Source organism: Rhinatrema bivittatum, chromosome 3 (genome assembly GCF_901001135.1).
Source record: "Rhinatrema bivittatum chromosome 3, aRhiBiv1.1, whole genome shotgun sequence".
Taxonomy (NCBI): domain Eukaryota; kingdom Metazoa; phylum Chordata; class Amphibia; order Gymnophiona; family Rhinatrematidae; genus Rhinatrema; species Rhinatrema bivittatum.
The window spans coordinates 278,444,658-278,467,121 of NC_042617.1; the positions used below are offsets into that span (position 1 = coordinate 278,444,658).

General features: G+C 50.4%; 1 protein-coding gene across 3 annotated transcripts in view; it reads right to left on the reverse strand.

The window, feature by feature from the left end:
- Positions 1 to 22,464, reverse strand: part of DGKA (diacylglycerol kinase alpha) — a 221,483-nt gene that overhangs the window by 89,386 nt on the left and 109,633 nt on the right. For all 3 annotated transcript variants that reach the window (XM_029594769.1, XM_029594770.1, XM_029594771.1), the window contains exons 9-13: positions 16,590 to 16,709; positions 15,728 to 15,845; positions 15,302 to 15,390; positions 13,713 to 13,832; positions 4,337 to 4,429 (exon numbers count right to left, since the gene is read on the reverse strand). In XM_029594769.1, the coding sequence (XP_029450629.1) occupies positions 4,337 to 4,429; positions 13,713 to 13,832; positions 15,302 to 15,390; positions 15,728 to 15,845; positions 16,590 to 16,709 (540 nt within the window). The remainder of the gene's footprint in view (positions 1 to 4,336; positions 4,430 to 13,712; positions 13,833 to 15,301; positions 15,391 to 15,727; positions 15,846 to 16,589; positions 16,710 to 22,464) is intronic.

Consider the following 22,464-nt stretch of genomic DNA (forward strand, 5'->3'; position numbering starts at 1 on the left):
CTGCACGTTGTCGACTCCCGCAATGTGAGAAGCTGCGAGGTTGCTGAGATGTAGCTCCGACCAGGCCATCAAGCGCTGAGCTTCCTCCGCCACCTGGGGGCTCCGTGTCCCGCCCTGACGGTTGATGTATGCCACGGTGGTCGCATTGTCCGACAACACTCGGACTGCCTGTCCCCGCAGCAACGGTAGGAAGGCTTGCAGGGCCAGACGGACCGCTCTGGTCTCTAGGCGATTGATAGACCACTGGGCTTGAGACACTGACCATAGGCCTTGAACCGAGCTCCCTAGGCAGACCGCTCCCTAACCGGAGAGGCTGGCATCCGTGGTCACCACTGTCCAATTGAGCACCAGGAGGGAGACTCCGGCGGACAGATGATTGGGGTCCAGCCACCAGAGCAGGCTGGACCTCGCGTGTCCCGCTAGGGGAAGCGGTAGATGGAAGACCTCCGAGACCGGCTTCCAGCGGGAAAGCAAGGATGACTGCAATGGTCGCAGATGAGCGAATGCCCAGGGAACCAGCGCCAGCGTAGAAGCCATAGACCCTAGGACCGTAAGGTAATCGCAGACCCGCGGTTGGCGGAGAGACAACAAGCGCCGTACCTGAGTTTGCAGTTTGCACACCCGTTCGTGCGACAGGAACACCTTGCCTTGTTTCGTGTCGAAAACCGCACCCAGATATTCCAAAGTCTGCGTGGGTGTCAGATGACTCTTGCTGAAGTTGACCACCCATCCTAGGGACTGCAACAGATGGAGGATCCTGGCCACCGCCATCCGACACTGATCCTCGGACTTCGCCCGAATCAACCAATCGTCCAGGTAAGGATGGACCAGGAGACCTTCTTGGCGCAGCTGCGCCGCCACCACGACCATCACCTTCGTGAAAGTACGGGGGGCCGTCGTGAGCCCAAAGGGGAGCGCCCGAAACTGGTAATGCCGTCCCAGAATGCAGAACCTGAGGAAGCGTTGGAACGACGGCTGAATGCCTATGTGAAGATACGCCTCCGTGAGGTCCAGGGAGGCCAGGAACTCACCGGGCCGGACCGCGGCGATGACTGACCGGATCGTCTCCATTTTGAAGCGAGGTACGCGAAGACATCGGTTCACCCCTTTGAGATCCAGAATTGGTCGGGACGTGCCGTCTTTCTTTGGGACGATGAAGTAAATGGAGTAACGGCCTTTGCCGTGTTGGCTTACCGGAACGGGGGAGATAGCTCCCAAGCCCTCTAAGCGGCGGATGGTGTCTAGCACCGCCGCCTTCTTCTCGGGGGCCTTGCAGGGTGACACAAGGAACTTGTCCACAGGAATGCGAGCAAAATCTAACGCGTAGCCGTGTCTTATCACGGTAAGGACCCACTGGTCCGACGTTATCCCGGCCCATCTCTCGTAAAACAACAGCAACCGCGCCCCGACGTTGGGAACGGCGTGCTGAGGCTGCGGCGGGAGATGGGCCGACCGCCTTTCATTGTGAAGACTTGGGCGCCGTGATTGCCAGGGCACCCCCTGGTCTCCCAAAGCGCCTCCCACAAAAGGACTGCTGCTGCTGCCACTGTGGGGTACGGGAGGAGGAAGACCTGTACGATTGCCCAGACGACCTTTGAGGACGCGACTTCCTGGGCCCACGAAAGCGGGACCTGGCTGAAAACGAAGACCGCGACCTGGATCTATCCTCGGGCAACCTGAAAGCCCTATTTTCCCCCAGGGAAGCCATTAAATCATCTAACTCCTTGCCAAAGAGTAACTTACCTTTGAATGGCAGCGCCCCGAGGTGAGCCTTGGAAGAGCCATCCGCCGCCCAGTTGCGTAGCCACAGGAGGCGGCGCGCCGAGACAGCCGCCACCATGGATCTAGACGACGTGCGCAGCAGATCGTGGAGCGCATCTGCTCCATACGCTATTGCCGCTTCTAACTTATCCGCTTGCGCTGCCTCGTCTGCAGAAAGATCTGCATTGGCCTGGAGGACCTGAGCCCAGCGTAAGCTAGCTCTCAGAGCGAAATTCGTACACATGGCGGCCCGAACTCCTAGCGCGGAAACCTCAAAAATCTTCTTGAGCTGTACTTCCAGCTTCCTGTCCTGAAGGTCCCGAAGGGCTGTCGCTCCCGTAACTGGAATAGTAGATCTCTTCGTTACCGCTGAGACCGCTGCATCCACCTTGGGAAACTTGAGAAGGTCCAGCGCATCCTCCGGGAGCGGGTAAAGCTTGTCCATGGCCTTGCTGACCTTCAAACCCAACTCCGGAGTATCCCATTCTCGGAACATGATGTCCGTTGAAGAAAAATGGAACGGAAAAGCAACTGCAGGACCCGTGAGGCCTAACAGGACCGGATCCATGTTAGCTTCCTGACGAACCACCGCCGGAGGGGCGTCTATTCCCAGTTCCTGGAGAATGGCCGGAATTAGAGGTGGCAGTTCCTCCCTACGGAATAGCCGGACCACCTTGGGATCGTTGCCCTCCACCGCCTGTGACCCTTTTCCTACGCCGGACGTAGCGGAGCCGTCCGCTCCCACTTCGTCGGCTCCCTTCTGGGTCTCTTCAGGGGAATCAGTGTCCGCCCCAGGGGAGGAATCGGAGTCCGCCTCCTGTGGGACACCACGTGGAGGCCGCTTTCCCCGCACGGCGCCCTGGGGCCCCTCCGCGACCCCCGAAGGCTTCTTGGACTTCTTCTGCGGTGGAGCCTGGCGAGTTTCACTCCGGCCGCGCTTGCTTTTTTTATATTTCAGGACTTTGTGCAACAAAAGCGCAAAGTCCTCCGAAAAGGAACCCGAATCTGAAGAATCGTCAGCGGGACTCCCCGGGGACCCCGGGTCCCCCGAGGGGCCCCCTCCGACCGCGATCCGCTGTGGAGAAAGCGCGGGAGGCAAGGCCGAAGGCCCTGCCGTTTCCCGCGCCATTTCGCGGCCCGTGGCCAAAATGGCCGCCGCTCCCGCGCTGAGCGGGAAGAGCTCTTGGGGCCTCTCTACGGCGCCCCACCCCGCGCGGAGGCGATCGCACGGGCCGCGACCGAGCCCCCCGAGGCGCCCCGGACGACCCCTCTCCGCCCGGAAGACAAGCCGCGCACAGGCCCTCACGCGAAAGGCGCGCGCGCGCCGAGCCACAGGCCCGGCAAAACGAGCCGCGAGGCATGCCGGCGAAGAGGCGCGAAAACGGGGCAGCAGGAGCGACGAAAAATAAACAAAAAAATTCGAACGGCCTCCCCCCGTCGGCGGCGCCCCCCCCACGAGCGGCGACGTGAAGCAAGAGAGAGCCGGCACAGAAATAAAAACAAACCTTTTTTTTTTTTTTAAACAAAAACGCCTGTCGCTGTCCACGGTCCTGGAGCCCTAATCCAGCAGGGGTGAGTGAACCGGGCTCCCCGGTGTCACCCCTGACGCTGCTACTAGGCCAGCTGGGTCCTCGACCCTAGCAGCTGCCTCAACCAGGGGGGGGGTGGTCCCCTCAGAACCTCACAACCCCCCTGGGAGGCAGGGCGAAAGGGACCTAAGGGACAATTTAGAAAAATTACCCAAACAGAAAACACCGTAGCCTAAACTGGCCTAAAGAAATAAAAAAAGAACCGACCCTGACGGAGTACCAGAACCAGGGCAGGCAGGGCTGTGAACGGACCTGCACCATCTACTGGAGACAGAGTAAGACTGAGGGGCTGTGACTGGCACAGGGGCATATATGGCTCCGCCCACAAGTTTTAGTCTGTCTCCATCTACTGGTGCGGAGTCACAACCCAGGTGTCCTGGACTGATCCTGGTACGTACAGGGAATAGCATTTTTTGGCACAAAGTCAGTTCTGGGTTTAAATTAAATAATTTCTGCATCTAGAGCATCTCCTGGTGCCCTAGACTGGGTGCCTGACTGTGGCTCCCTAACTGCTCCACTAGCACTGGCTCCTGAATGCAGTACCACTAGAGGCTCCACCGGCCCAGACCTCTAGAACCTGCTGCCGACTCAGCAAAGCGGTGAAAAGAGAGAAGCTTGCAAGTTTTAAGATTTCACTTTGTATTCTCTTTGGCAGAGGAAGAAGCTGTGGCACCTCTCTACCTACTAGAGACCAAGGATACGGTGGGGAAGGAAATCATGGGATAGACACCAGGTCACATGGTTCTTTTAGAAATCTTATCAGATGCAAGATCTCATTGGTCTGTGGTAGCACAGAGCATGCCCAAAGATTCCAGCCTGATAGGGAGAACGCTACAGAAGTGCCCCAAAAATACACATGGCACATACTAGGAATAATTCCACATTTCCCAATAGACATGGCACTAGCTCCAGGCCACTGGGAACAAATAACAGCCAGGGCTGGCATCTTCTCCACTCACCAAGCAGGGAGCAAGCTAAGCACTCACCAGAACAATGGGACATATGGCGGCAGGGGGTAGTATGTGGTCCTTCAGCACTCCACAGTCACATTCTGGAGGTATAGTGCAGTCATCATGGATCTGCCGGAAAAGAAAGAGGTAGTTAGGTCACCAGGCTCGGCGCTCTTCTGAATGCGCTTGTCAAAATCAGACCGGAGGCAGGAAACACAAAGCATCCTTCAGCACTTAGGGGTCGATCCATTAAAAGAGCGTAGAACACGGGCGCTCACACTGAGCGCCTGTTTTCCTAACACAAACCCATCCATCTTTCCTGGGCGCACGATTCAATATGTTAATAAGATGCTGTGCTAAAAAAAGCATGCTAGGGATTAACTGTGCACCCCTAGAGCATCCTTGGCATCGAGTGCCCAGGACACGTGGCTCTGCATGGGTTAGGAAAACGGATGCTCGTAAATTGAGCGTCTGTTTTCCTAACCTGACCGCTGTCAAGATTTTTTATTTTTCATGCTGCTTTCTCTGGTTCCTCCTGCTTAGTATCGCGATGATATTAAGTAGGAGGAACCACAGAAAAGCAGTATTTTTTGCTTTTTTTGTGGAGGCTTGGGGTACATCAAGACTTAAAACATCAGCTCCAGGACTGGCATTAATTTTTGCGTGTTAAAACGTACGCATCAGGTACATGGTAATTTTTTGCATGGGGCATTAGCTAATTGTCTAATATACATGGCATTTACATGTGATGAGTGCTATTAGCTTCACGCTGGTTCACATGTGTATCCCATTGTTGCATAGGGCGTTATTCTAGCACATCCAAAACACGCGTCCAACTGCACGCAAAGCTGTGGTAGCTAGGCTGAGCGCACTGTATTGCATCAACCCCTTAAAAAGCAAACAAAAAGGGATAGAAAAACAGATTTATGTTCAGGCAAAATGAGTCCAAAAAGCCTGCAAGTCAGTTTTTGTGAGGTCAGTATTCAAAACTAAACATTTAAATGGATAACTTGGAGTCAGATAGATAACATGAAGTTAGATGAATAACATGGATAACATGGCTTTGAATATTGGCTTTGAATATTGACCTCAGAGAGTGCAATTTTGATAGAATTGTGCAAATAAGAAAATTATTCCTCACCTGCTAATCTTCATTCCTGTAGTACCACTGCTCAGTCCAGACAATGGGTTGTGCCTCTCTTCCAGCAGATGGAGACAGAGAAAAACTCAGTATTAAGAATATCAAAGCAAGAATGAAACCGTTGAATGGATCAAGTAAACCAAACTTCAAACTGTAACTTTGTACATGGCGTACTTATTGTTCTTTTTTTTTTTAGGAAAAAACTTGCAAATGGAACCATTAGTATGACAGGAACAGTCCTAATCCTCTTAATTATTTGAGCTGAGTATCGAACTTTGCTTCCTAGACTATCCCAATCCCATCTATTCTTAGAGTGGGCGTCTGGACTGAGCCGTAGTACTACAGGAACAAAAATTAGCAGGTAAGGAATAATTTTCTTTTCCCTATACGTACCCGGATCAATCCAGACAGTGGGATGTACCAAAGCTTCCCTATGTAGGATGGGCCCCGGATAGCCCTGCTCGAATGACTTGATCGCCAAACGAGCCAAAGACCGGTGGGTTGTAGATTTAAACGATTGTGTCGTGTGAAGGTGTGTAATGAACTCCAGGTAGCTGCCCTGCATATCTCCTGTGGAGAGACCGCTTGGCTTTCAGCCCAGGAAGCTGCTTGAGAACGGTGAGAATGTGCTTTTATGCCCTCCGGAGGCTGCCGGCCATCACAAATATACGCTGAAGTGATTGTTTCCTTCAACCAGCGAGCAATTGTGGTCCTAGAAGCCTTGGTCCCTTTCCTGGGACCGCTCCACAGGACGAACAGATGGTCCGATAAACGGAAATCATTGGTAACCTCCATATAGCAAATGAAGACGCGCTTGACATCGAGCTGTCTCAATTCTTTAGAATCCTCGTCTTCGAGAGATGGAAGCTCAACCGACTGATTTAAATGGAAGGCCAAGACCACCTTCGGCAGGAAAGATGGTACTGTGCTTAAGGAAACTGCCAAGTCTGTGAAACAGAGGTAGTGCTCTCTGCACGACAAAGCTTGAATTTCAGAGATCCTGCGGGCAGAACAAATAGACACCAGGAAGACTGTCTTGAGAGTTGGATCCTTGAGGGTAACTCTTCTCAGCAGCTCAAAAGGCGGGCCGCAGAGAATCCAAAGAACCAAGTTTAGGCTCCAAGAAGGGCACAAGGCATGGACCGGTGGCTTGATGTGCTTCACCCCCTGGAGAAACCGGACAATGTCAGGATGTGATGATAGAGGAGCTCCATCCAGATGACATACGAGGGAACCAAGGGCTGCCACTTAGACTCTTAGAGAATTGTAAGCCAAACCTTTCTCCAGGCCCCGCTGGAGGAAAGAAAGTATCTGAGTTACTGACGTGCGTCGTGGAGCCACCCCTATGGTTTCACACCAGGCCTCAAAAACTTTCCACACCCAAAAGTAGGAGACGGAAGTGGAAGTTTTCCTAGCTTTTAGGAAGGTGGAAATAACCCCCTCCGGGTAGCCTCTACTTCTCAACCCGCGCCTCTCAAAAGCCAGGCCGCAAGACAGAAGTGATCTGCCAGGTTGAAAAATACTTGACCCTGCCACAGAAGATGCCCCAGACGGAGTGGGCTGTCCACCGCGAGGTCAACTAGGTCTACAAACCACGGTCTTCGTGGCCATTCCGGCACCACTAGAATGACTGACCCTTGGTGGACTTCTATTCGCCGTAGTACCTTTCCCACCAGGGGCTATGGTGGGAACACGTAAAGCAGGAGGTCTCGTGGCCATGGGAGAACTAGAGAATCCACGCCCTCTGTGCTGTGCTCTCTTCTGCGGCTGAAGAAGCACGGGGCTTTCGCATTCTTCTGAGTGGCCATCAGATCCAGATGGGGGGTTCCCCACCAGTTGAAAAGAAGCGCCATTGCTTCCCTGGAGAGTGGGAACTCTCTGGGATCTATGCATTGATGGCTCAGGAAATCCGCTTGAACATTGTCCACTCCTGCTATGTGCGACGCCGCTAGGCGGGAGAGGTGTAATTCCGCCCATGCCATTAACATGTCCGACTCCCGAGAGACATATCGGTTCTTTGTCCCTCCTTGACGGTTGATGTACGCTACTGTTGTTGCGTTGTCAGAGAGTATTCTTACAGCTTGACAATGAACTAGGGGTAGAAAACGCTTCAATGCGAGACAGACCACTCTGGTTTCCAGACGATTGATCGGCCATGTCGCTTGTACTGACGTTCATTGTCCCTGCGCCAATTGCGTTTGACACACAGCACCCCAGCCGGATGTTGCGACCGTCACTGCCCGACGTCTCCACTACGCCCACCTTACCTCTTTGGTGACTCCCTCTTTGCCTGTTGGAGGTTTGGCTGCCACGGCATCATCGTGCCGTTCTCCTCCGGCGTCCCCGGACTGGCTAGACGCCGCACTCCGCCATGTTTTCCAGCAGCCTAAGGGCGCGGCACGGCCCCGACTCAAATACCAGCAGTGGCACGAACCTCAGGGACGTCCCCTTGAGGTGACGTCATCTCCACCAGATATTTAAGGTCTCTGAAATCGCTAACTAATCAAGTTAGCAAGGAGTTGGATTACAAGGGAAAGGTTTCCTTACGCTCCTAGCTACTCTGCCTCCTCGGACTCACCAGGTGTACCCGCTCCTCGGGGGCCTCGTTTCTCTTTGCCTTTCAGGTTGCAGTCTGGAACCGGTACTCGCTCCTCGAGGGCCCACGTACCCAGACTTGCTACTGAATACCACTTCTGCCAGGAAGTCATTGCTGCCTACAACACCAGTGAGTTACCATCTCTCTCTCAGAGCGTTCCCTGGAACCAGGTACTCGCTCCTCGAGGGCCTACTTCTTTCTAGCTCCTGGGCTGCTTCTAAGAGACTATTGTGTGAGAGTTACCATCAAGGTTCTGTTCCTGAACTCTGCATACCCTGTCTACTCACTATATTCAGTTTCTCTACAGCTCAGTCATCCAGGATCGCTGTTCCAGTATCTGAGGGACTACAGCCCAGCCGGGCGTTCCAGCTCACTACTGCCACCTCTGGTGGTTCCATATACTGTCTAATAAAAGAACTAGTGTGTGTCTGTCTCCATACTCTGAGCCTGACCGGTGGTCCCTCTTGGGATCTTCCCCTGGGGGCGTGGTCATCTGCCACAGGCCCAAGGATCCACCCACAACTACCTCAAACACCAAAACCGGAGAGGCTGGCATCTGTGGTAATGATTACCCAATGTAGGATCTCCAAGTCCACTCCCTGCAGCAAGTGATCCAGGCTCAGCCACCAGTTCAGGCTGTCCTTGGCAACTTCCGGCAGCGACAGGAGGGCTTGAAACTCCTGAGACACAGGCTTCCACCGGGAGAATAACGCTCTCTGCAAAGGTCGCATATGCGCAAAAGCCTAGGGAACTAAGTCGCTAGTTGAAGCCATGGAGCCCAGGATCTGTAGATAATCCCATGCTGTGGGGAGTGGAAGGCAATGGAGGTGCTGTACCTGAGAGATAAGAGTCTGAGCGTGGTCTTGACAAAGGAAAACTTTGCCCAGTTTGGTATCGAACTATACTCCCAAGAAATCAAGCATCTGAGAAGGAGTAAGGGTGTTTTTGGCAAAATTGACAACCCATCCTAGAGAGTGGAGGAGGAGCAAGACTCTGTCTAACGCCTGCTGGCAAAGGTCCAAGGACTTCGCTCGGATGAGCCAGTCATCCATATAGGGATGGACTAGGATCCCCTCCCTCCATAGGGCTGCTGCCACCACCACCATGACCTTGGTGAAGGTGTGAGGAGCGGTCGCCAGACTTTCATCACATGAAATTGGAAATGCTGACCGAGGATCTTGAAGCGAAGGAAGCTCTGATGCTCCTTGAGGATGGGGATGTGAAGATAAGCCTTCATAAGGTGCAAGGAGGCTAGGAATTCCCCCCGATGTACCGCTGATATGACTGAGTGCAATGTTTCCATCCTGAAGTGTGGAACCTTGAGGGCTCTGTTGACCATCTTGAGATCCAAAATCGGATGGAATGAGCTTTCCTTCTTGGGAACTACGAAGTAGATGGAATAATGGCCTAACCCTTGTTCCGGTTATGGTTTTGAGGTGTTGGAGTGGATTCTTGGGTACTGCGGTGATGGCCACTCCCATGGGGAGGAGCCCCATGAGGAACCGCAGTACTAGGCTAGACTCGAGACACGCAAACACAGAGATTTGTCTTTTATTATACAGCTGGATGATACCACCAGAGGTGGCAGTAGTGAGGTGATCCAGTAGTAGCAGTCCAGGGACCCTCAGCAGAGGAGACCCATCTCACAATGGTAGATGTTAGCAGCACACGGTAGTATAGGGAGTTCCGGTTGCAGGTTCCCAGTGCTGAGCTGTAGATGAGACAGACTGATAAAGGTTAGATTACTCACTGACGGGCCAATTCAGTAAAGTCCGCGGGAGAGCGGGCAAACACCCGCTCTCCCGGCGCGCGGACAGGCCACTTGCCTATGCGCGCGAGTCAGTATTTAAATGAGGCCCGGCAGTAGAAACAGGCAAAGGAGGCACTAGGGACACTAGCGCGTCCCTAGCGCCTCCTTTTGGCCCGGAGCGGCGGCTGTCAGCGGGTTTGACAGCTGACGCTCAATTTTGCCGGCGTCGATTCTCGAGCCCGCTGACAGCCACGGGCTCGGAAACCGGACACCAGCAAAATTGAGCATCTGGTTTTCGACCCGACAGCCATGGGCCGACTTCAAATTTTTTTTTTACTTTTTTTAACCTTCGGGACCTCCGACTTAATATCGCTTTTCTGTGCACTTTCCCAGTGCCCAAAGAAATTAGCGCCTACCTTTGGGTAGGCGCTAATTTCTGAAAGCAAAATGTGCGGCTTGGCTGCACATTTTGTTTTCTGAATCGCGCGGGAATACCTAATAGGGTCATTAACATGCATTTGCATGTTGAGGGTGCTATTAGGTTCGGCGGGTTGGACGCACGTTTTCGGCCCCTTACTGAATAAGGGGTAAGGGAAAACGCGCGTCCAATGGCAGGTTTACTGTATCGACCCGTAAGTTGGTAGCTGTATAGATGTAGATCCCAGCAGGCAGAAGTAGTTGGATTACAGGCAGCAAGGCAGGGAGAGCAGGCCCTTGAGGAGCAAGTACCTGGTGTCCCAGATAGGCACCTGAAAGAAAGCAAAGGGCCCCCGAGGAGCAGGTACCCAGGTTAGATGAAATACCCTGAAGGGCAGAGAGAGCTTCCAGAGGCAGCACGGAAGTGGCAGAGTAGCTTAGACCGAAGGCGTATCCAATCCTTGCTAACTCGAATTGTTAGCAAATGAAGGGCAGGCTAAATACCCGGATGGCGTGACGTCACTCGAGGGGGATGCCCCCAAGGTTCCTGCCATGAAGTGGATAAAGACGTGGGTGGCGTGCACACCCTAGGAGGCCCTCAGGAGAAACATGGTGGATAGCCTTGCCACTGCCGTTCCGGGGACGCCGGAGAGAGCGGCATGCAGACGTGGCGGTAGCCATCTTCCCAAGGCTAGCGGGGAGAGCAGAAAGAAAGGTGAGGCACAGAGGTTGAAGCTGTCTGAGACCGACGGATGCAACAGTTCTGTCAGGGGCACCAGAAGGATGGCCCCCAAGTCCAGGAGCCTGTTGCGCATCTGACGTACTATCCGTTGCTTCTTCACGGGACTACAGGGAGAGAAGAGGAACCTTTCTCTTAGAGGTCGAGCAAATTCTAAAGCGTAGCCATGCTTTAGAATATTTAGAACCCATTGGTCTGATGTAATCTTGACTCACTCCTTGTAGAAGAGGGAAAGACGTCCTCCTATTCTGGGCGTCGAGGAGTGGGCCGGCGGCCCTTCATTGGGTAGACTTGGATGGTGCCCCTTGAGAGAGGGTGTCTCGAGCTGGCCTTCGTCCACGAAAGGAATGGGACCAGGATTGCGACCGTGAGGAAGAAGGTCTTTGTGAGGTCGGTCTTGTCTGTCAAAAATGCCGCTGTCCCCGGAAACAGCTTCTAGTGGAGTTGAACGTCCGGGAGACCTGTGGATGATCCTCCGGCAGTTTGTGCACCTTGTTCTCCCCCAGGGATTTGATGATCTGCTCTAGATCCTCCCCAAACAATAACTTGCCTTTAAAGGGGAGAGATCCCAGCTGAGTCTTGGAAGAAGAGTCCGCCGACCAGTTACGAAGCCAGAGAAGTCTGGCAGAGACTTCTGATACCATTGATCTGGCCAGCACGCGGAGGAGATCATACAGAGCATCCGCTCCATAAGCTATCACCACTTCCAGGCGTTCTGCCTGTTGCGCTTCGCCCTGTGGCAGATCTTGAGTACTGAGCAGTTGCTGAACCCATCTAAGACCTGCACGTTGCATGAGGGAGCTACAAACTGCAGCTCTGACTCCCAAGGCAGATACCTCAAAGATCCTCTTGAGGTATACTTCGAGCTTCCAGTCCTATAGGTCTCGCAGAGCGGCTCCACCAGTCACCGGAATGGTAGTCCTTTTCGTGACCGCTGACACTGACGCATCCACCTTGGGGACCTTAAGGAGATCTAGGTACTCTTCTGGGACAGGTAGAGCTTGTCCATAGCCCTGCTGACTCTCAAACTAGCCTCTGGAGAATCTCATTCTCTGGACAACAATTGTAGAAGCATAGGATGAAAAGGAAATGTTTTTGCAGGTGGGCGCAGGCCGGCAAGGACGGGGTCCTTCTTAGTCCCAGCACTGGTACCTGGAGGATCCTGTGGAGCATCAATATCCAACTCCGTTAGGACATGGGGGATGAGAGGGTCTAGCTCATCCTTTTGAAAGAGGCGTAAGACCCTCGGGTCATCTCCTTTCATTTGAATGTAAGAAACTGGATCATCTTGGTCTGGATCAGGCAAAGTAAGAGGATCCTGAGGAGAAGGATCAGAGAGAACAGGATGGGGGACCACCCGAACTCGGGAGGACCCCTGAGAATCCCCTGCAGTATCAAGGGGATCTGCCAACCTGATTACCTTGGGAGGAGGAAGGCCTGGAGCTGGATCCTGTTGCTCACAAACTGGCTAAGTAAGCATTGTGCAGCAAGAGAACAAAATCAACTGAAAAAAGTCTGGAGGGAGTAGGCCCCGAGGGAGGAATGTTAGGAAGGTCCCCCGAAGTTGCCCCCTGGTCCGGGGGGTTAACTGGAGTTAAAATCGGAGGAGAAGGAGAAAATCCGGCATCTGAATCTTCATTTGGCAGCGTTGGAGCAGCCGGCTCTGAAAACAAAATGGCCACCGTTCCCGCACTAGACGGGAGAGGGGCAGACCCCCCAGCGAGCAGTCGTGCTTGAGAGCGCGATGTGGAATGTCCAGCCGGCCTCAAGGGACCCTGCATCTCGAACATATGCCTTCGCAGGAGAGCCGCGTCCCGGGCTCTCCACAGGCACTGCATCACGAGGATCACAGCATGGGGGAGGAAGCAGAGCAGCTAACCAAGGACCACCCCCGAAGGCTGTCAGGAGCGGATAAGAGAAAATAGAAAACCTCCGCTCAGAGAAACAACAACGACCTGAATCTTTTTTTTTTAAGCAGAGAATTGTTGCCTCTCTGCTAGCGCTGCCCCGAGGAACGTGGCATCTCAGGGCAGCGTGTCATTGTAAAGGGGGAGAGGTTGGACCACCAACTGTCACCCCTGTAGACAGCAAAACCTGTGAAGGAAAATGCACAGAACTTACCACAAGAACCTGAACAGTACTAAGTTACACTGCTACCAGTTCTGCCTGCAAGTGCTGCCAGTTCTGCCTGCAAGTTTCAGAGTGACTAAGCACTAAGAAATAATTAACCCTTTTTGTTTTTTTGGTTTTTTTTTAAACTTGATCCATCCAAAATAGTGAAACAAAAATAGCAAGAAATTAGAGAGAGGAGAAAACTTAATAATCTATCCTCTTAAAACTTTACTGGGGAACCGCAGGTTCTGCCACCTTCATCTGCTAGAGACAGAGAAAAACTGAAGGGACGCAGAGAGCGCGCCAGGTTATTAGTGGACGCCCTTCGAGTTTTTCTCTGTCTCCATCTGCTGGAAGGGAGGCACAAGCCACTGTCTGGACTGATCCGAATACGTACAGGGAAAAAACCTTTTCCAGAAAGTGCTTCAGTCCCATATGTGCAGCAGACTTTGCTGACACTGTTTTTTTTAAATTTTCCAGAGCAGGATTGAAGAGTAGAATGTGGGCAGAAGAGGAGGGAGTGGGACCGGAAAATTGGGAGGGGGGGGGGGGGGGGAGGGAGGAAGGAGTGAGGAGCAGGATGTGAGAAAGAGTGGGCTGTACTGAAGGCCCAGAGCACCCAGGGTGGGTGGCAGGAGGGGGATTATGGTGTGTCACCTTCACATGGCACCAGACGCAACACTGGCCAGTCAAGCTCTGGAAACTTTTTATTTTCTTCTGGCAATCATCGCACTTGCTGCCTTCACATCCACCTCTCACCCAGACGTGAGTCTGAACCTGAGGACATGAAACAGAAAGATGGAGGAAGGTAGGGAGAGAGAATCCAAGGAAGGCAATGACGGTATAGAAAAGATTTTAAATAACATAAATAAACAAAATTTGCAAAGACTTGTACGAATTTGATTTTTTTTATATGAGTGGACATTGATAAATGAGAGTCCAATAGTTGCCGTCACAACGGTTCACAATAAGGCACATAATTTAAAACTTAAATGAGTTGAGTTATATTAAACAGGTGCCATCAAATACTGTAACATAGTTTCATATTTTGCATGTCGAAGCATCTTAAGCTGCTGTTAGAGCCAAAAGATTTGTTTTGCAATTCACTCTTTCAAATTCATTTTTACAATTACTCCAAAATTCATCAGCCTGGTTATTAACAGATTGTAAGAAGTTTGATCATATCCCTTCAGTATTAGCAACATTACACTGGCTTCCAACGCATTCACAAATTTAATATAAGATTCTCATGTTAAACACAAACTGATTGGACATATAAAAACCCCACAGATTGGTGTCGTTATGAGAATATATATATTCCAAAGTGATCTCTCCAGTCACAGAACAAAGGCTTATTAGATGCTCCTTGTATTAAGTTAACACATCTGGGTGAAATCGGGGATTGAGCTTTTTCTGTGGCCAGTCCAATTTTGTGGAACAATATGCCAGAAAATTTGAGAACTGAGGCAACCTCCTCTGTCTTTAAAAAAAAAAAAAAAAAGCTATTGAAAACATGGCTGTTCCAACGTGAGCTTGGGAGCACACTGACATAATTGTTCAGAACAGTATTGTAAGCAGGGCCAAAAGAAAGAGTATCCATGGAACTGATTGTTTTACAGACGGAGTCCAATGTGGTAACCCAAGATGTTTGTAGTTTCGTAATGTTTTAATTTGTATTTTATGTACGTGCCAAGAGGCTTGTAAACCGCTTTGACCTTTTTCTGCAAGTATGCAGTGTAAAAATAATTTAAAAATAAATAAATAATGCTAAATGCAACCTGCTAATAAACACACACAGAAAATATCACACTGAAAAATAAAAAGTGAAAGCAAAGCAACGAAACAAAAAACAAAAGCTGTCAGAGTCATGCCCTCCACTCTCCCTTGGCCAACACTCTACCTCCTTCCCCTGATCACAGCATTGGCCATTTCCCTCCATCGTCCCCGTCAGCATTGCAGCTCCTCCCTATCCCTAGTCACAATCATAGCCTTATCCTTACTCTTTGGCCACAGCAATAGCCACCTCCCTTCCTTTCTCCGGTCAAAGCTGCGGCATCCTTCTTGTCCCCCTCAGTCACTGCAGCTGCCTACTCCCATTCTCTGACCACACTTGTGACCTTCTCCCAGGTCACAAGTGCAGCCTCCTCCTGCCTTTCCCCGATTGCAGCCATAGCCTCATCTGGTCATTGCCACACTCTCCGTGTCTTGCTCTTTGGGCGGTAGGCATTGTGTTGGCAAGGACTTACCATGGCCTCTTTCCGTGACTTGGCGTAAGTGCTGATGCAGCAGGCAGGTGCTTTCTGTGCGCAGCGCTCATGAACAGTGTATTTGCAAACTGCGGAGATAAAAAAAAAAAGAGAGAGAGATCTGAGAAGGAGGGATAGAAGGGAGAGGAGGAGGGGGAAGAGAGAGAGATACAGAGACATAGAGGGAAAGAGGCAGAGAGTTACAGACTGAGCAGTGACAACGTACATCATCTGATGTACTCCCTCCAAAAGGAAGCTACTTTCACCCCCAAAATTCTTTGTTAGAAAATAAAATAGAGAGAGGTATGTCAGAGGAGGTAAAAGATGCAGGGGAAGGAGTTTAAAAGTGGGAAGATCCAGAGCAGGGAAGGCAGCTGGGATGGAGGATACAGAGAGCTGTTTAGTAAGGGCTGTTTAGTCACTCACACGTGCAGCACAGGCCCTGCTTCCTTACACCAAACAGGAGCGTCTCGCACACGTTGCAGTACACTGGACGATTGAAGTGTTTCAAACGCCACATGTGTTGCCCGTCATCTTTCATGTTCTGCGGAGACAGGAGGGAGACAGAAATCAGGATACTGTGGGGCAGACAGGGGAGAGACAAGCAGACAGAGATTGGGTTATTGGTTCTTGGGGACAGATAGAGATTTGATTGGGGACAGAGAGGAGAGAGACAGGCAGACAAAGACTGGGTTAACTGGAGTTAAAATCGGATCTCGGGCTGGGTGAGTGCACAGGGCGCCATGCACGAGGGGCACCCATCCTTGCAGTACTGCGGACCTGGCGCAATACTTCCTTTAACCCTTGCTTCCCTGGCATGAGATGAGCAGTGCTTCTTATCTGTGTCTATCTCCTCCCGTGTTGGTGCTAACCTGAAGTGTGACCTGTGTAGAGCCCCATAGTCTTGCTGGACCCGCAGGTTCTCTGCAGTTCAAACTTCATAGTGAAGCTTAGAACATAAGATATGCCATACTGGGTCAGACAAAGGGTCCATCAAGCCCAATTATCCTGTTTCCAGCAGTGGCCAATCCAAGCCACAAGTACCTGGCAGATTGCAGGTCACGGGTATCATGCCAGTGGGGAGGGGGGAAGAGGCGACTGTGCTGACCCGGTGTGGGGAAAACAGAGCAATTTTCCTTGTTGTTGGAGGAGAGAAACATTTTTGGCATTGATTTTTCCCAAGACCAGACCTGGTTACTGGGGTTTGGACCAGGCTGCCCACCGGTACAGCTGGAGTTCATCTCAGGGTCCCTCCCCCACACCTCCCAACAGAGACCCCTGTCCATACTGCCTCCAGCCCCAAGAGGACGAGTAGGGGCACAGTAGTTAATCCTCCTCTCAGCCATTCTTCATAAGACACTGTTCCGTTCCCATCATAGTCTATCTCCTTCATCATTTCCTGTAGGATCTAAGATAACGGAGAAAGAGAGAGAGGTCAGAGTCAGAGGCACAGGCAAGGAGAAACGCAAGCTACAATCATAGAGAGACCAGATTAAGGATTTTATACAAAACACAGAAAAACATCTCTCTTTCCATATTCTGAGGTGGATTAGGAGTCCTGGATGTCTCTTATTTATATATGTAAATATTTCAGGCACCCAGGACCATTTCCCTGAGCCAGCCTTGACCATCCTCAACTCTCCCCCTAGCCAGCCTGCCCCGACCTCCTCTACCTACCCCTCAACCAGCCAGCCCCGAACCCCCGCCCCCCCTCAACCTCCTGTCCAGCCAGCCAGCCAGCCTCAACCTCCTTCAGCCTCCCCTTCAGGCAGCCAATCCCCAGCTTCAGATTTGTCTAAGCGAGTCTTCTAGCCCCACAATAAGTTGTCCACCCTTCTGCTGGCACCGTATGGCTCTCTGCAAATTTTAACCATGCGGATACCTGAATTCTCAGGCTGCTTTTGCGAGACTCAGTGCGAGAATGCAGGTACCTTCATGACTCAGACTTGCAGGCGCACTTCCACCATTGTTGTTGTGGAGCTCTATTAATATCTAGTATTGTGATTGCCGGGTTAGTCCACTTGCATATGTAGAAATAAGAGTCACCAAACAAGTCATAGGTCTAACAATGTACCTGTGACGAGCTTTCATAGAAGCATACATAGAAATGATGGTAGAAAAGGCCCAAACGGTCCATCCAATCTGCCCGGCAAACTTATGGTAGCATTAGACGCGCCATACACAGTTATCCTCCCTTCACCGGATCAGTGAGGAAACAGCACACTTGCACTGTGTTTAAATAGTTCAATCAGGTCTAACTTTAGTGGCAGTGATTCCTCTAGAGCGTACTCCAAAGGTGCGTATACCTGTTGGAACCAGAACCACCATCTGAATCCTGCACAGCTACAGAAAGGTCCCGCAGGTACCCCTTTCCACACAGTTGACCCCAATGTCACATAGGATAACCAGACATAGCTGCAGATGGCTGGGAACATGAGCTCTGCCGTGGCGTGTGGATCCATAGCTTTGGCCAGCAAGCAACTGGGTAACATGTCTGTCGGACTAGCTGGAGAGTCAATATGTGACAGATACGTTCAAATCTGGGTGGATATCCTTAAGCTGATGTGCAAACTCTGGATGGAACTGAAGAATTTTAAACTGGAGAAATTTAAAAGGGTGGAACAGGACTATAGTGAAGGTGCAGTCAATCCCTTGTGTAGTTATGTTTACTTTCTCTACGGATGCCTCTTTGAATGAGAAGGGAATGGGTCATCAAGCCTTTATTTAGGAGAAGGCATCATTGGGTTTCAGGTTTGGGCTTGATGAGGGAACACTCATTCTCAGAATGTAATCCTACCCAGAGCGGGCTCTGCCACACACAAGGAGTCCTCAGTAATTCTTGTGTAAGGGAAGAGCTTGACATGTGATCAGATATGAGCCTGAGAAGGGACTCTCGTTTGTGCCAACAATCCCATTGTAGGAACGAGCGGTGATTCCCACAGGCCTTGAGACAAACTAGACTGACTCCAGCCATCTTAAAAACAGGATCCCAAAATGAATGTGCTCCCGCGGTGGTTGTACCTGTTCCAGACGCCCTCCACAGAAGTCCCAAATAAGTTTTTGAAATTACTACACACCAAGGTTTTCCATTTTCTAAGGCGGAGACGGCCACCCCGCATTGCGCGGAAAATTCTTCACCGACCCAAGGATAAGGGGGGACTTGCTGTCCCAAATTTCTGTAAATACTACCAAGTGACGCAGCTTAGGGTGATACCGGAGTGGACGGCCCGTCAATTCCACAAACAGTGGATAAATATTGAACAGCTGGGACTTGGTGGGGACACTTGATATAATTTAGTTTGGGGAATACCCGCAAAAGGAGGGGTGGAGTGGGATTGAGAACCCCTTTACTAGGCTGGCTTTAAAGATTTGGATAAAATGTAATTAGTACTGTCTGGTCATGAACAGGTATCACCTCTCTTGCCTCTGGGTATATATATGAAGCAGGCCGCCCAGGCTCCAATGTGGGTCGGGCCTTTTCTAAGTGGAAGCAATGGGGCGTTTGGTGTTACGGTCAAATAATAGATAATATGACAGTAATTGCCTTTCCAGACTTGCAACGGCAGTTTCAGATCCCCGGTAATGAATATTTCTATCATCTGCAACTCCGCCACCGCGCACAAGATGCACACCTGAGAGAACATGTTAGCTGCCAGAGGACAGACTTTGAGGACATATTTATTTATTTATTTATTTGTAGCGTTTTATATACCGTTATTCGGTAGAGCCATCATAACGGTTTACAAAATATGCAATTAGCATACAAAATATGCAATTAGCATACAATCAAATGGAGTTAACATGGTAGTTGGGAACATATGCTTCAAACAGGAGGTATTTAACCGGGTGATCTCTAAAATCTGTGTATGGCTGGGTCAACATTCAGCTGAACCTAGCCCTTTTCAACTACAATGGGAACGGGATTGGGGGCACTCGTGGACTATTAAACAATGGACACGTTGTTATTTGAATATGCCAAAAGTTCTATCTCAGCTAATACAGTGGAAACGAATTACAAATTGTTATATCGATGGTACCTAACTCCCCTTAAACTGAGCAAAATAAATCCGGGCAGAGCTGCTACCTGTTGGAGGAACTGTATGGAGGAGGGCTCTTTCATGCATGTCTGGTGGACGTGTCCTAAGGTAGTGCCCTACTGGAGTTCGGCTGCGACCATTATTTCGCAGATTTTGGGGGTGGAAATTTCTTTCATCCCTGAAATATTTCTACTGTCTGTTTATCCTATGGAGTGGCCATCTCAGGTACAGGGCCTGATTAACCATCTACTCTGCGCCGCCCGTCAGGAATTAGCATCATATTGGTGCAGCGAAGTCCCCCCAACGGCAGAATCCGACATAAAAAAATGTCGGTGCATTATTGATACTATCTGCGCACAGGGCAGATGGACAAGATGGCATTTCACATCGGACTCTGGGAACCGTTTCTTTGTTCGTATAAAACTTTCTGAAGCACAACGCGATGGTTCTTAAAATCAGCGGCTATGGGGAAGGATGCTTGGGTTCCTAACAAGGGGGATGTTACTGGACACCCGGAAGGGGAAAATTATTTATTTTTCTATTCATTGTGTTTTATTTTTATAGCTGTTCTATTGTACTTAATGAAGAGGAACGCTCAGATGTGTGACATACCGGGGGGGGGGGGGAACTAAAAAGGGGAAAAATATCTATTGGCAGTTGTATAATACAAGAGGTTTAAGAGTATTGAACAATGTTTATGGTTATTGTGGTTTCTATGTCATGATAATGTTTGTTTCTGCCAATAAAAATATAAATAAAAAAAAACAAACAAACCAGGATCCCGCCCATAAAGCATACTCTCCTTAAGGCATTTGGTAAATAAGGGACCACTAGGGGAACTGCCTCATATACCCCTCCCCTCAGGTTGGAACCATTGGGCCAAGCGTCCCTACTTCCTGGACCCTATCTAGGAGAGTTCAAGACCTCTCAGTCTCCTTTTAGGGTTATCCTCGACCATGACATGACCTCCACCCTGTGTGCTGTTCGCACAGTGTACATCCCCAGTCCTTTAATTAAGTCCTTTGATGGCTCCAGGTTCAAATTCCACCACGATGGAGCTATATGGAGCATTTGGGGATCCACAAGTGCTGGTTCTTCTGTATCCTCCATTGCTGGAGTCACCACAGCACCTCTTTCTGGGCTCTCCACGGTTTTCCCCTCGGTACACTCTGGCCACTAGCCCACACCGGTTGCTGGCTCCTCCGCAGCCTCACTAGTTGGGGTCACCACAGCGCCACCCTCTGGACTCTCCAAGACATCTCTTGCTTGCCTTTCTGTGCCCTCTCTCTCTGGGCTTCTCACAGGAGTTATCTCCGGACTCCCAGTAGTGTTTGGGCACCTTATAGGGTCTTCCTCCGGACCGCCTATAGCACAGACTTCCAACTTCTCACCACTGCCTCCTGCTGAGCAGTCTGTGTCACTCTCGCTAGGGCTCTCTGTGATCCCTTTCTCAGGGTTCTTCACAGTCCCCTTCTCTGCACTTCTCACAGGAGCTATTTCTGGACTCCTGGTAGAGTTTGGGCACCTACAAGGTCTTTGCTAGGACCACCTGTAGCACTATGTACGTTCCTCTCTACCTGAAACTTTTTTTCTTCAGTGCAGCTTCTGCCACACCCTTTCACACACCCCCATGCTTGCCACAGGCCCTCTGGGTTCTGTAAAGCTTAGAAAAATTCCTACACATTGACCGGTAAATAAGAGACCACTAGGGGCATTGCCTCACATCCATATAAAGAGCTTTTTTTTTTTTTAAATAAAAAAACATCTTTAAAGTTTATTAGGCTTTTCTGAATTAAACTATGTTTTTATAGCATGTAGATGGCACCACTGAGAAGTCACTGGTAGCCTGGGAACCCATTTGGGTTATGCCATAGCTAGAGGGTGCTATCACAAAGATTTTTTCAACAGCTAATTTCCCATGATTTGAGGGGCTAACAGGCCAAGTTTCAATAAAAGGCTGAGTGCCTATTTTTAGCCAGCCAAACTCTGGCCTCCTAAGCTAAGCAGATTTTCAGCCAAATCTAAGCAGCTAAAACTTATCCACCTAGAATTAGGGTGCTGGATGCCGAGCAGGGAAGAAATAAGCTCTCCTCCCCCTCGGCTAGGCCTTAGGAACCACTAGGATACTTCTGAGCGTGTAGGAGGGGCTGTCGGCCCCATGGTTTCGTTTTGCTTTGGATGAATGGGAACAGGGGTCAGAGGGGCTGTCGGGCCTGCAGGTTAGTTTTGTTTTGGGTGGATGCAACAAAGGGGTTGTTGGGGCACCAGTTAACTGTGGATTCCAGCAGGTAGGAGGAAATTAGCACTGGCTGGCCAGGGCTCATGAATTCCCCAGACTACATCCCTCTCCCCAGCAAAGTTAGGAGCTTACCATTAAAAATCAAAACTAGGTGCCTGACTTATGTGCCCCATCCTGGCCCTGCCCACTTTTAGGATCCTAAATTTAGGCTCTCAAGCTAGTCAGTTTTCAAAGGTGCTAATTTAGGCACCTAAACCCTCTGAAATCATTCTTGGTGACTACTGATCAAAAATAGTTTGTCTATATCATCAAGGGGAAAAAAATCTACTATTAAAAAAATGAAGGGGAAATCACGATTTGGTAATAAAACCACTTGATAAAGGAGGTGCCATTGTACTGATGGACCGGTTGAAATATATTTCTGAGATCTATTACCCTTTTTATTATCAAGGCTCCACTGAGACCTGACTAAGCAGATTCAGATTCATTCAATTACAGAGGCTGACTGATGTCAGGGCTTCCTCAATACAAGGGAAAATGATTTCTTTTTTTGTAATCTTTTAACCTAACAGTTTCCTCCAGCTCCATCAGAACCAGGGCTGGGATCAGATGCCATGAGCCTTCATTCACAACTAAAGTCTGAGGTATTGCACAATGACCAGGGCTCCCTCTCCACCAAAGCATGCCAGCCACAACCGGGCCAGGAAGTCGACACCTGAGCTGGGTATCAAATCCAAGTCCTTCCACATAGCAATGTGCAGCGCTGCCAATGAGCCTTTAGGCCAGTCTCTAGTCCTAATTTTTGGGGTTTTTTTTTAGGGAAATCATCAGTGCGGCTTCCATACCAGGACTGGACTGGCCTCTCTGGACTGAGCTGAGTGAAGTGG